This window comes from Lissotriton helveticus, chromosome 1_2 (genome assembly GCF_964261635.1).
Source record: "Lissotriton helveticus chromosome 1_2, aLisHel1.1, whole genome shotgun sequence".
NCBI classification, from domain to species: Eukaryota; Metazoa; Chordata; class Amphibia; order Caudata; family Salamandridae; genus Lissotriton; species Lissotriton helveticus.
In genome coordinates, this window is record NC_136058.1 from 358,909,470 (window position 1) to 358,924,984 (window position 15,515).

General features: G+C 45.7%; 1 protein-coding gene across 2 annotated transcripts in view; it reads right to left on the reverse strand.

Annotated features, from left to right (window-relative positions):
* Window positions 1-587: 587 nt before the first annotated feature.
* Window positions 588-15,515, reverse strand: part of LOC144804996 (membrane-spanning 4-domains subfamily A member 4A-like) — a 138,988-nt gene continuing 124,060 nt past the window's right edge. For both annotated transcript variants that reach the window (XM_078671937.1, XM_078671936.1), the window contains exon 7: window positions 588-1,527. In XM_078671937.1, the coding sequence (XP_078528063.1) occupies window positions 1,327-1,527 (201 nt within the window). In that variant the 3' untranslated portion in view covers window positions 588-1,326. The remainder of the gene's footprint in view (window positions 1,528-15,515) is intronic.

The window sequence follows — 15,515 nt, forward strand, 5'->3', positions numbered from 1 at the left end:
TCGTGTTGATCTCAGGTTACCCGCAAGAGCTGTTAATATTTTACTGAAAGCATGTTTATTTTGGCTGCGCAGAGAATTTTGGTCGGTGCAAGTGGAAAATTCTAGGGAGTAGTCTTTAACACCTTCCGTGCGGTGCAGATTTACCCCCGGTGCTGGGCCCCAATGTAAATTGGTGTGGTCATGACGGAACGGTTCCGTCATGAGCACAGCTCGACCGATGCTCATGACGGAACCGTTCCGTCATGAGCATCGAAAGGGTTAATCACTTTTTCTCGTAGGGCAATTCCATTGACATGTATTCACCAGAGGCTAATATCCAATGTGCCATGGATTTCTATATGTTCCACAAGTTGTGGTCCCCTGGTCCACTGTGTTTTAATATTGAGAGGCATCTACAAGGGGTGATGATTACTAAAATGACTTTGGTCAATTTCACAGGAATCCTCCTACCCCAGTCTGGCATCAGAGATCAGAATATGGCCAATGGTAGAATCAGAATGGCTTCCATGGAAAGAGGATATTAGTAAAGCTAACCCCCCCTAACTCATCCATGCACTATATGAAAACAAATGAACTGTACAAACAACTGAGTTGAATTGGATGTATTTGTTTTGGTAACAACATGATTCCCATGGCAGCTGCTGGCCCTTCAGACTTCTGAAACAATTTTGGTCCACTGAGTAGCAGCATTAAGCAGACAGTTTATAGCAGATCATTCAATTCAATAACTTAACATGGTATGGAAGAGCATAACAGAACATGACACAGAAGAACATAATACTTCATACACCCAAGAATAGCCCGGAAATTCTGCATTTCTGGATGCCAGCGTTGAATCATGATGATCTGTGAATACATTTCATTATGAGGGCATCATTACAATTCCGGAAACTGGATAACTACTTCGCGGGGTTGATTGCAAATGCTAATACCCTTTGCACACCACAGGTGTCAACAGAACATGCACAGAGGCTAATGTTAATTTTCTCATGAAAAAAATGGTCCAGGTGACCTTAGTATTGTGTCAGATTGAAAAGAATAGCTTATTGTCATCACTGTTGGCCTGCATTTACCATACAGCAGAGATGCTAACCTTAAAGGCAATCTTAAGTTCTTCAGAATTACACATTTTAGAATGTTTCCAAGAGAAGAGTTTTAGGGAGTATGACCCAGTCCTGTTGAGGAATCAGTTGCCTACCTATTATCACACATTTAGGAGTCTATTGTGCATATAATTATAACTCATCAGTCATTCAATCGGGCCACTGCCCAGAGGGTAAGGGATGGTCTCTGGTTGCCTCCATGCATTGTCCACCTGCCGCCTCCTCATGGCCACTTCCCCTCTGCAGGTGTGCTGTAGGAATATGGTGTCGGTGAGAACACTGCGGCTCCTTGTCCGTTGGGTATCGCAGGGAAGCCGGGCGCCATTTGCATTCCATGTTCTTTTGGTTCTCCAAAAGACCCAGACGTGTCCTGCGTCACCTGCATTCCAGGAGCTTGCGCCGAGTAGGCATTCTGCACTACAAACTGGGGCAGAAAATGGCTCTGTGTTATTCAAGTGCTCTGACTTGATGTTCTATATAATCAACATACATTATCAGAAGCATCAAGATATCCTCATATGCATGGTCAGGACTCCCCAACACCACCATTAGTCAATTGTAGCAATTATATCTTCACCAATATATGCTCTTCATATGGACAGAACCACCCATTATTGCAGTCCCAGCCCAAGCACACATGCTCAATCCACCACCAGCCACAGTAGGTCTAACCTAATCATAACTAGTACATTATAATGTATGGAAACACTCCAATATTTGTGTTAATGCATGGCTGTTATCTTCCAATATCAGGCCAGTTAATTCTTCAAATGTGTCTAGTAATGCGTTGCTTACTTACTGATAATTGTTATCAGAGTTCTCGCTTTTATGATGGACCTCTATTGCCCTGTACACCCAAATCATTTTTTTCTTATAAATGCCTTTCTCTATGGACTTACACAGTCATTCACATCTGTGTTTCTCCCTATAGTATACCTAAGAACAGCCCAAGGAAACTTTAATGCCAAAGAGATGGGGAGCATTGGACATGCGAGAGGAACGGGTCAAGAAAAATTAAGGCTAATAAAGGAATCAACACAAGTCCTAGGGGCTGCTCTTCAGACAAGAGCAACTGGGGTTTCCTTAGCCTCTGCCCAGAAAGAAGCAAAGCTAAGTGCACTTAACTCAATCCCTTGAGGAGGGTGAACCTGACTCAATCACTTGAGGAGGGTGAACCAGACTCCATCACTTGAGGGAGATGAACCGGACTCAATCACTTAACACCTTAGGAGCGTTGTAAATACCTCCCCAGTGCTGCGCTGTCCATTGGAACTAGTGCTGAATGGACGTCCAACGGTCGCACGCAGCACTGGGGAGGTAGTGCCCGTGACGACCGTTGGCCGACGGCAGCACTTAAGGGGTTAAGGGGGACGAACCGGACTCAATCACTTAAGGGGGATGAACCGGACTCAATCACTTAAGGGGGATGAACCGGACTCAATGACTTGAGGAGGGTGAACCGGACTCAATCCCTTGAGGGGGATGAACCGGACTCAATCACGTGAGGAGTGTGAACCTGACTCAATCACTTGAGGAGGGTGAACCAGACTCCATCACTTGAGGGAGATGAACCGGACTCAATCACTTAAGGGGGATGAACCGGACTCAATCACTTAAGGGGGATGAACCGGACTCAATCACTTAAGGGGGATGAATCGGACTCAATCACTTGAGGGGGATGAACCTGACTCAATCACTTGAGGAGAATGAACCGGACTCAATCACTTGAGGGAGATGAACCAGACTCTATCACTTAAGGGGGATGAACCGGACTCAATAACTTGAGGGAGATGAACCGGACTCAATCACTTAAGGGGGATGAACCGGACTCAATACCTTGAGGAGGGTGGACCGGACTCAATCCCTTGAGGGGAATGAACCGGACTCAATCACTTGAGGGGGATGAAGTGTGGCTCAATGGTTAGAAGAGGCAGACCATGAAGCAGAGGTCAGACCCGGGACCACGGTTCAATTCCCGACGCGGCAGGGTCTTGAGCCCAAAATGTCCACGGACTCGATAATTCTCGCTTCTGTGCCTGCTCGAATCATGGGTTCACACTCTGCAACTCTGGGCAATAGCTTGCTTAATCTCCACTATGGCCCCCGCGGCGGGATGCCTGGCTTTCACCTTGGGGGTGCCCAGTACGGGTTATCTCACAGGGAAAAACCAGGACGGGTTCCCAAAGCAAGCGCTTAGTGACCGTTGGTGATAATGCGCTATATAAATATAAATTACAATTACAATTACAATTACAATCACGTGAGGGGGGTGAACCAGACCCAGTCACTTGAGGAGTGTGAACCTGACTCAATCACTTGAGGAGTGTGAACCTGACTCAATCACTTGAGGAGTGTGAACCAGACTCAATAACTTGAGGAGGGTGAACCAGACCCAATCACTTGAGGAGGGTGAACCAAATTCAGTCACTTGAAGAGGATGAACCAGACTCAATCACTTGAGGAGGGTGAACCAGACTCAATCACTTGAGGGGGTGAACCTGATTCAATCACTTGAGGGGGTGAACCTGACTCAATCACTTGAGGGGGGTGAACCTGACTCAATCAGTTGAGGGGGAGGAACCAGACTGAGTCAGTTGAAGAAGAGGAACCTGTGCCCAAAAGTGAGCCTGAGGATTACTCTTCAATGACGGTTTTACATTTTCATTAAAACGTGATGATAAATGTATTGGTTCAGGCACAGAACTACTCCTGTGAAACCCTCTCCACAGCTGTCTGGGTGAGTTGCCAGCACCGAAAGACAAAATTAAATGCTTTGGGGTGTGGTTTGAGCCCGACCAAACCTTTAGGACGCAAGCACAGAAAATCGCAGGCATTTGTTTTGGCCTACTCCAAGCTGTGCGGAAAGTTCTTCCACTTCTGCCTCCCCAGTCCAGGAAATTACTAATCCAGGGGCTAATACTATCCAGACTGGATTATAGTAACGCCCTGTTTTTAGCAGCTCCTGAAGCCACCATCAATATCCTTCAACAGGTGCAGAACGCAGCAGCCAGGCTGCTTACGGGTGCCTCAAGAAGATCTTCGGCCAGACTGGTCTTGAGAGCACTTCACTGGCTGCCAATACGCGAAAGAATCATCTTTAAATCGCTATGTATCACCCATAAGGCTCTCCAGGGTAAAGGACCCCCGGTTCTCAGGAGCTTGATCTGCCCCTATAAGTCTTCCCGGGCTCTCCGGTCGGACTTCGGAAACCTGGCCAAGGTTCCCAGAGTTAGGAAGGTGCGCACAGGGGGACGCCGTTTTTTGGTAAATGCGGCAAAGACTTGGAATTCCCTCCCTAGCCGGATCCGTACCAAACCTTGCTATCTCAAGTTTCGAAAGTTTCTTAAAACATTTCTTTTTCCCAAGGACCCCTAAGTAACGGTACCCTCTTCAGTTTGTTCTTTGTTCTTTTCTGTTAGCGCGGGGACGCTCTTGGGCAGCCATGCGCTTTATAAATCAAATTTCATTTCATTTCATTCATTTCGTCTTCATGCAGTGAATGAAAGCCAAAAGCCTTTGAGAAGGGAGGATCGATTAAAACACTGTTGGCTGTTATTTGCAACTGTAATTATATTTAAATAGCGCTTTCTAACCCTGATGAGGCGTTGAAGCTCTTTTCGGTTATTAACACACTACTCAGGACCCAGAGATGGATGAGTGGTGGATTACTATGGGCAAAGATACATTTGTTGTTGGGAGTGATGGGAGCGGTCGACCTGAGCCTGCTAGTTGGATGAATAGGATAGAGTATGTGAGGAGGAGGGAAGAGTTAACTAAGAATTATGTGGGAGTTCACAGTAGTAAAAGAGATTTAGGGTGAGACAGAGCGCCTGTTAGTTGGATGGTTAGAGGAGAAACGAGTTTGGTAAGGGATATTTGGGGGTTGGTGTAGTAAAAGAGGTTTGGGAGGAATCAGAGTGGAGGTAGAGGATATTTTGGAAGAGGAATAGAATGAGTCATATAGTGGTGATCTGATGAGGGTTGGGGAGATTAGATTTTAAGTGCTTCAAAATAAAAATAATATTGTTTGAAGTGCTGTATAGGAAAAATGTTGTTACTGTGAACCTGTCTGGAGTCACAGTGCGAGGATCAGTGCTTGATCAACTAGAACCTAACCTGACTGTGGCAGAGGATTGGCTCTCTGCACCAAGGTATTACTTAGGGCTTCTTTAAATGTTCGTTCTGGGCTTCAAGGGATCCAAGCCTGCCAGGCCTGGATCACTCTACCTATAGTGCATCTAGTGCCATGGCAGAAGCTCTGTAGGCAGAGCTGAATGCCGGACAAAGGTCATGTGTTTTTTCGACTGCTTGGTCTTCATTTTTTGTTTTCCTGAAATAAGCTCCCAAAAACAAACAAGCATTTCCAATGCAATCGGTCTCACCTTTGGGACCTTATATGTATTTAGCTATGCAGCACATTAGCCTGGGTGCTGAAACATTTACTGTTCTTTAACATGGAGGGAAAGTAAGCACCAAACTGCGTGACACGCTAGGTATGGGAACACATGGAGAGAAATATTGCCTTTCAGTGGGAAATGATGTAGTCCAAAGCTCTGTTTTTAATATAAAATCAGTGCCTTCAGTGGTCATATCACTGAAAATACAAAATTTGGAAAAAATATTATTGTCTACAAGTGTTTGTGGAAAAAAAATTCTATGGACTGAAATCTAGAGAATGCTAAAGCAATTCTGGAATTTTACTGACCTCTGCTGGTCGTTTTCTATCAAGACAGTTAAATAGAAGCAGTTGAACAGAAAAAACGTCCCTAAGCGGAAGCAGATAAGTCCTAGGGCTGATCTCCAGAGCCCACAAATTACATACACATATAAGTATATACTAAAGTATATACAAGAGGTCTCGAATGCTCGACCTAAAAAATGATGTTGGCTGTTGTCACTGCATTGCAATTTGATCTGAGCCTGATCCAGACTGCTTGAGGAGCGGAGGTTGTTTATAGCAGCTACAAAAGTTCCACCCATACTCGTAACTGGCCAAAATGTACTACTGTGCTGTTGAAACTCACAGTGAGCAAATTCCTGTCTTGGATTCTTAAATTTAGCACAGCTGTGTATTTGTGGTCTATTTCTCAGCTTTGAGTCGTGTATTGTCTTCGTACAGGGTCAGTTATATAAATCTTGTTCATCATGGTGGAGTCAGGATCATTTCATCTCAACTAAGCAGTCACAAAGGCAGGGTCCACGTTGTTCACTCACCTAGTTTGAAAATAGGAAAACAAGCCTTCCGAGTCATCTCTGCACTCTCTCTTGCGCTCTATCTCTGTCACTCTCTGAATTTGTTATTTGTACTGAATAAAAGACGTATATCTTAGTTTCCTTGCAGCCTGTGGGGGGGCTGAGGTTGTAGTTAACCCCTCCCATGCTGATGACGAGCTGAGCTCGTCATCAGCCACGGTGCTCGTGTGCTCATGACGAGCTGAGCTCATCATGGCCGCTAGAACGCTCACACGCGGGGATAATTCCCCCGCTGTGCTGAGCGTTCTAAGGAAACGGGTATGGCCGTGACGAGCTCAGCTCGTCATCAGCACACGAGCACCATGACTGATGACGAGCTGAGCCCACCCCCCAGCACAGCGGGGGAATAACCCCCACAGCCAAAGGGTTAATAGTACATCGCATTACAAAGGACACATCCCTGTCCCCCGGGAATCCTGGTAACTGATCTCCTGGCACTGCAGAGGGCACTTGGCGCTTCAAGGTTATTCCTGGGTTCTTCACTGAGAGCAGGGCACTGCACGTGCTCCACACCCATAGACATTTTGGGTCTCACCTACAAGAAAATGAGACAGCGTGGTGCCGCAAGCCATTTAGCTGTGCTGTGCTGCATCATTTTCAAAGCACAGAGATGCATCGTATTACCAACAATACAACGCATTCTTCTGCTTTCCCCTGCGCTGGCGCACAATTAGCTGCCATGCACCAGCGCAGGCACCCTTGCATCATTTTGAAAGTGTGCCTGCACTGCAGAGATGATTATTTTTGTGCAGGAAGGGACACCTTCCAACACAAAAACAATCACTAATGGCAATTTGCTCTTTCAGCATGCACAGAAAGGGGAAAAAAACGAGAAGAAATACAAGTATTTCTCCTTGTTGTGCCACTCCTATGCCTACCCTGGGGAGGCGCAGGATTCTGATGCATTCCCAGTTTTACAAAATGTTGTAAATCTGGGAATGAGTCAAGTTCCATGGATTTTGCATGGGAACACCCACAGCAACAACCATTGAACGCCCCTTTCAAGCAGAGTAATGCGTGAAAAGGGCCCATATATACAAGGACTATTAATCAAAAAGGTCCACCTCGAAGAGGATCTGTGTATATTCAGTTGTTAATGGAATACACACAGTGTGTTTAAATACCCCTCACACACCAAAAGGGCCCTTGGTGTCATGCTTCATCATCGGGGTCTTCCCGCCCGGCTGCCGGACGGGGCAGTGCTGCGAAAAGCGACTACGCTGGAGCACCTTTTGAATGTGGGTGCTATGTGAGTGAGTTGGAGTGAGTGTCAGTAGGGTCAGGGGTGAAGTAATAAAGTGATGTTAAAAAATACCTGGCCTAGTGATAGAAAAAACTATTTAATAAACACTGGCTGATATCAATAAAAATGTGGTGTCGGAAAGGTTAAGCGGGTTAATGGGCTTACTTTCCTGTGCGGGTCAATATGTTTCGGGGCGCCATGCCCCTTCGTCAGGACCGGGGTCAGATCCCCCTGTCACTCACTCATGTATTTCCACAATAAAAAGTGTATGTACAAAAGAGTCTAGTGGTGATTCTATTATATCAATGTGTATAGATATATATTTTATAGTTATACACTTCCCTTGCTAATGTTAAGATACTCATGTAGTATGCCTGAAAGACAAGAGCACGGGGTTATTAATGCGCGGATCCCACAGCGCTATTTACTAAATTACCTGTGAAGAAAGAGAACAAACATACAACCATAATCTGGTGCTAAGGATCTGTGAAAAGCTTCACTAGGTGAGACACACATACAGTAAAACACATACATTTGTCATTAATATGGTACAACAGGTTTAGTTAGAAAGGGTATGTACTCATCCTTAAAATACATACTTGGGTAGGTGAGGAACAATGCCCCATGAGCCAACACTGGACAAGAGGGTATGCTGGAGTTAATTGAAAAAAAGTTTGCTTAATTGGTTAATGGCTATCGACTCCGAACAGGTGTGCCTGTGGGAGAGTCCTAAAGTAAGGTTAATGCGGTGGCCATTGTTGGCTAGTCACAGGTATCCCAAATGGTGGCAGAAGGACTGGTTTTGGAATGGTAATAACCCCTGTAACTGGCTGCTTTAAATTCCGTTCGCCAGAAATTAATCCAAGAGACGCGGGAGCTAAAACGATAATTTTCGTAGTTCAGCCGGTATGCGGCTTGAACTGCGCATGCGCGGGATAGTGTGCTCAATTCGCGCATGCGTGGGAGCTAAAATGATCATTTTCGTAGTTCAGCCGGTACGCGGCTTGAACTGCGCATGCGCGGGATAGTGTGCTCAATTCGCGCATGCGCGTTTGAGACTGGAATCTACGCGCATGCGCGAGAAGCGCTGCGCGAGTGTAATGAAAGTAGACAGTGGGTGCACCGAACATATAATGGTGCTGTTGCTGGTCGATATGTAGGGGGACCTAGTTAGAAACGATTAGAGTTACAAATGGTTAGACTACCAAAGGATGCCAGCAAGGTCCATATAAATGGTGGCAACAGTAGTCATTTCAAGTTTGGTAAGACTGTATGGGCAGAGTCATGGTGCTGTTAGGTACGGTTTATGGAAAGGCATAAACAGTGTTGACTACTGAGGTTGATCATTGCTGATGGCAAGTCCATGAACAGGTACTAGGAATGATCAGGAGTTCAGTTGTGACCAGGGTTTGTCCTCATTAAGTCCGGTCTGGTGTGTACCCAGCCGGTACACCCAGCGTTGTTCCTTCGATAGAAGGTCCTTGTCACTCTTGAAGGCCTCAATGACAGTCCATTTAAGATCATGGGTGCTATGTCCCTCAGTCACAAAGTGTGTTGCCATTTTGGTTGTGGATTTTTTGCAGCGTACATTGCTGCGGTGTTCCCCCATGCGGATTTTCACAGGTCTACTAATCATACCTATATATTCTTTTTTACAGGGGCAGGTGATTAAGTAAACTACGTTGCGACTATTGCAATTGGTGAATGAGCGTTGGTCCCATGTAGTCTGATTCGAGAATGTGATGGTGCGGCTTTTTTGCGTGTATTGACAGGACACGCATGAGCCACATGGGTGGTGGCCTCCTACTGTTGTGAGTCTAGAGGGAACATTGGGCTCTATGTTCCTAGGTCTTGTGTGTACCAACATATCCTTGAGATGTTTGCCTCTCCTATGTGAAAACATGGGTTTAGGGAAGTCAAGTTTGCCACAGTTGAGCATTCTCCAATGTTTATTCACTATTTTGGTGATGCGGTTGGAGTTTGTGTTGTATGTTGTTACACAAATGGGTCTTGGGTCGGGCTCTTTGTTACATGTTTCTTCCAGTAAGGCCTCTCTGTTGTTGTTGCAGGCTCTTTTTCGTCCTTTCCCACATTCAAAAGGTGCTTCAGTGTAGTCGCTTGTCGCAGCACTGCCCCGTCCGGCAGCCGGGCGGGAAGACCCCAATGATGAAGCATGACACCAAGGGCCCTTTTGGTGTGTGAGGGGTATTTTAACACACTGTGTGTATTCCATTAACAACTGAATATACACAGATCCTCTTCGAGGTGGACCTTCTGATTCATAGTACTTTCGCAAGAGGAGGACGTGCCCACCTCGGTGCCACCCAGCACCACCTCTTCTCTCCCTTCTTTTGATTTCCTTACTCTTTAGACAGCACGCAGCTGTGGGAGTTGGAGGGGCGACCAGGCCTCTGTTAACCTGTTCCTGACATGGCTAAACCAACAAGATCGGTTCCTAAAATTTACCCACACCGTTTCCAAAGAGAACCTAGTGTTTCTGGATCTGAATATCTACCCCATTGATGGCAGACTAGAAACAAGCACACATTTTAAACCCAGGGCTAAGAATAGCCTGTTACTTTACCACAGCTTTCACCCGTGACACCTACGTGAGAATTTACCCTATGGGCAATTCCTTCGACTGCGACGCAACTGCAGCAACATCAAGGATTTTAAAACCCAGGCGGCCGATTTGGAATGTAAACTACTGGATAGAAACTATCCGAAAGCAATTGTTAAGAAAGGACGAAAAAGAGCCCACAACAACAACAGAGAGGCCTTACTGGAAGAAACATGTAATAAAGAGCCCGACCCAAGACCCATTTGTGTAACAACATACAACACAAACTCCAACCGCATCACCAAAATAGTGAATAAACATTGGAGAATGCTCAACTGTGGCAAACTTGACTTCCCTAAACCCATGTTTTCACATAGCAGAGGCAAAAATCTCAAGGATATGTTTGTACACACAAGACCTAGGAACATAGAGCCCAATGTTATCTCTAGACTCAGAACAGTAGGAGGCACCACCCATGTGGCTCATGCGTGTCCTGTCAATACACGCAAAAAAGCCGCACCATCACATTCTCGAATCCGACTACATAGGACCAACGCTCATTCACCAATTGCAATAGTCGCAACGTAGTTTACTTAATCACCTGCCCCTGTAAAAAAGAATATATAGGTATGACTAGTAGACCTGTGAAAATCCGCATGGGGGAACACCGCAGCAATGTACGCTGCAAAAAAACCACCACCAAAATGGCAACACACTTTGTGACTGAGGGACATAGCACCCATGATCTTAAATGGACTGTCATTGAGGCCTTCAAGAGTGACAAGGACCTTCTATCGAAGGAACAACGCTGGGTGTACCGGCTGGGTACACACCAGACCGGACTTAATGAGGACATACCCTGGTCACAACTGAACTCCTGATCATTCCTAGTACCTGTTCATGGAATTGCCATCAGCAATTATCAACCTCAGTAGTCAACACTGTTTATGCCTTTCCATAAACCGTACCTAACAGCACCATGACTCTGCCCATACAGTCTTACCAAACTTAAAATTACTACTGTTGCCACCATTTATATGGACCTTGCTGGCATCCTTTGGTAGTCTAACCATTTGTAACTCTAATCGTTTCTAACTAGGTCCCCCTACATAATGACCAGCAACAGCACCATTATATGTTCGGTGCACCCACTGTCTACTTTCATTACACTCGCGCAGCGCTTCTCGCGCATGCGCGTAGATTCCAGTCTCAAACGCGCATGCGCGAATTCAGCACACTATCCCGCGCATGCGCAGTTCAAGCCGCGTACCGGCTGAACTACGAAAATGATCATTTTAGCTCCCGGGCATGCGCGAATTGAGCACACTATCCCGCGCATGCGCAGTTCAAGCCGCATACCGGCTGAACTACGAAAATGATCGTTTTAGCTCCCGCGTCTCTTGGATTAATTTCTGGCGAACGGAATTTAAAGCAGCCAGTTACAGGGGTTATTACCATTCCAAAACCAGTCCTTCTGCCACCATTTGGGATACCTGTGACTAGCCAACAATGGCCACCGCATTAACCTTACTTTAGGACTCTCCCACAGGCACACCTGTTCGGAGTCGATAGCCATTAACCAATTAAGCAAACTTTTTTTCAATTAACTCCAGCATATATAACACCCACCCTACCTCCCATCCTCACAATCACGGAAGCCACGGACTGAGGAGGAAGCACAACGAGGCAGGAGGTTTAGTAAGTACGGCATAGCCGCAAGGGGTAGACATAAGATTGGTGGCACACTTGGTTTCCAACCAGGTTTGTCTCTGTAGTTACCTGCCATCAAACCACAGGGATAGGAAACCATTTGTTTCCCTACTTCTTTTTTCTATCTCACCTACAGCTGGAACCCCATATACCCTCTTGTCCAGTGTTGGCTCATGGGGCATTGTTCCTCACCTACCCAAGTATGTATTTTAAGGATGAGTACATACCCTTTCTAACTAAACCTGTTGTATCATATTAATGACAAATGTATGTGTTTTACTGTATGTGTGTCTCACCTAGTGAAGCTTTTCACAGATCCTTAGCACCAGATTATGGTTGTATGTTTGTTCTCTTTCTTCACAGGTAATTTAGTAAATAGCGCTGTGGGATCCGCGCATTAATAACCCTGTGCTCTTGTCTTTCAGGCATACTATATGAGTATCTTAGCATTAGCAAGGGAAGTGTATAACTATAAAATATATATCTATACACATTGATATAATAGAATCACCACTAGACTCTTTTGTACATACACTTTTTATTGTGGAAATACATGAGTGAGTGACAGGGGGATCTGACCCCGGTCCTGACGAAGGGGCATGGCGCCCCGAAACATGTTGACCCCCACAGGAAAGTAAGCCCATTAACCCGCTTAACCTTTCCGACACCACATTTTATTGATACCAGCCAGTGTTTATTAAATAGTCTTTTCTATCACTAGGCCAGGTATTTTTTAACATCACTTTATTACTTCACCCCTGACCCTACTGACACTCAGTCCAACTCACTCACATAGCACCCACATTCAAAAGGTGCTCCAGCGTAGTCGCTTGTCGCAGCACTGCCCCGTCCGGCAGCCGGGCGGGAAGACCCCAATGATGAAGCATGACACCAAGGGCCCTTTTGGTGTGTGAGGGGTATTTTAACACACTGTGTGTATTCCATTAACAACTGAATATACACAGATCCTCTTTGAGGTGGACCTTTTTGATTAATAGTACTTTCGCAAGAGGAGGACGTGCCCACCTCGGTGCCACCCAGCACCACCTCTTCTCTCCCTTCTTTTGATTTTCTTACTCTTTAGACAGCGCGCAGCTGTGGGAGTTCTCCTTTCTCAATGTCTAATTGAGAACCAGTATTTCTGGACCAACACAAGACTACCGATTGGTTTGTTCATGTGTCTCATTTGTATCTTTTTTTCACGTACATCACTGTTACTACACACACATAGTCACTACCCACACAACAGGTTAGTTTTCCATCATGGAAGATGCAGGAGGCCTCACTTTCGATGACGAAGAAGTTGACAGGATCCTAGCTACCCTCCGCCCGTTTGAAGGGCTGAACAAGTCCGAACCAAGCACTAACGATGGCGATTGGGATGAATTAGCTGTTCTAAGGAGAACACAGATAAAGACAGCTTTGCATGGTCTAATGATGTCAGAGTACCTCAAAACAAAAACTGCCCCTCCCGGCCTAATAGTTAAGAACGAACCTTTTCTGTTCACACACGATTTAGAATTCAAAAAAGACTGGTCTCTGATAAGCTGGAGGTGCACCAGGGACTGGCTAGTCCTTATTGTAAAAACCGCCACCAAACTTACACAAGAACTGAAGATAGAGATATCAAAACTCGAGGTGAAAATTAAGAGTTACATATCCCCAACCGCCCTGAAGAAAAGACTAGAGGAACTCAACCAGGAGATGACAGACTTTGAATTAACCCTAAAGACAAGTAAATACAAGAAACACAAAAAAGATACAGAGGGGTTCACACAAGAACGCGTATATCCCTATATTAAAAAAGACTATGTATCCAAAAATCACAATAGCGATCAGGACACGTACTACTCAGACACAAGCTCCAATAGTTCGGGTTTCAGTAGGAACAGTAATCAGGGGGCCAGAGGAGGGGCACCATGCCACAGAAGACAATATCCACAAGGCGGGAGAGGTTGGGCACCCTACCAAGAGCCACCTGGCTACATACAATATCCTCCAATGCCACCCTACATGGGCAATCAGTTCGATCCTTGGAACCAACAAGCACCCGCATACAACTACTATGGGCAACCACCTTTTTTAGGCCAGCGCCAAGGCCCCCGAAGGGGAAGAAATCAAAATCGAAAGGGCACACAAGTACACTGGAACCAACAACCAGCGGTACCCTCAGGGGTGTCAACCCGGAGCCAAACAGCATCAACCAGTCAGGGAACCTAGTGGTGAACCTATCTGAATTGCAATTAACAGAAGCCCAAGAGAGCGTTCTGTCAAAGGGGCTAGGTTTTGTCCCGATCAATAAAATGGACAAATTTAAAATCTGTCAAGAAATGAATGAGTTCATGCGAAAATTGAAGCTACGAGCATTCTTTCAGAACTCTGAGAAAGAAACAACTGACCAATCCGACACAGGACTAAAGAGAAAATCTACCTTCACCCCATTAGACTCCACATTACCAGTAGAACTTCTGGCGTTTGAGAAAGCGGTCATGGGAGATCTTGAGAAACTGCCCACAGATACAGGTACTACTTTCCAGAATATCTCCAGATGGGAGAGAGTTGCTCTACATGAGCTGGCTAACAACCAAGACATTGTGATTAAGCCGGCCGATAAGGGCAGGGCGACAGTCATACAGACCTATGCAAACTACAATAGGGAATGTAGCAAGTTGTTGGAAGACAGGCGTAATTACCAAATACTTAGAGATGGCCCAACAGAAGAAGTCAGGATTTGTATTCTGATAATGATCGAGGAAGCCATAGCACATGATTGGCTCTCCAAAAAAGAGAGTGAATTTTTGATTCAAGACAACCCCAAAACACCCTACTTCTATACCATACCAAAGATTCATAAGGAAGCCCCCTATCCACCGCGGCGCCCTATAGTCTCAGGTATTGAATCAATCCTGGAACCCCTGTCGAAATTTGCTGATGCATTCCTTAGACCCATCGTGCAATCGACCGACACGTATCTGAGAGACACGAAAGCTGTCCTACAGTTGGTCAAAGAGATACAGTTCGATCCAGAACAAGACCTCCTTATAGGTTTAGACGTAGAGAGTCTCTACACGAGCTTGCCCCACCAAGAAACTTTGGAGATAATAGAGGAAGTTCTTTTCTCTACACCCTGGAAATGTCACACACCAAGGCAGGTGGTACTTGAGTGTATCTCTTTGTCACTGAAGAAAAACTATTTTCAGAATGAAGACACTAACTATTTGCAAAAGCACGGCACGAGCATGGGGAGCACATGCGCCCCTAGTCTGGCCGGTCTATACGTACACCATCTTGAAACGTCCAAGATCCTCAGCGACCTGAATCCCTACAGAAACCACGTGGTAACGTGGAAAAGGTACATCGACGACGTGCTGGTGATTTGGAGGGGCGACCAGGCCTCTGTTAACCTGTTCATGACATGGCTAAACCAACAAGATCGGTTCCTAAAATTTACCCACACCGTTTCCAAAGAGAACCTAGTGTTTCTGGATCTGAATATCTACCCCATTGATGGCAGACTAGAAACAAGCACACATTTTAAACCCACGGCTAAGAATAGCCTGTTACTTTACGACAGCTTTCACCCGCGACACCTACGCGAGAATTTACCCTATGGGCAATTCCTTCGACTGCGACGCAACTGCAGCAA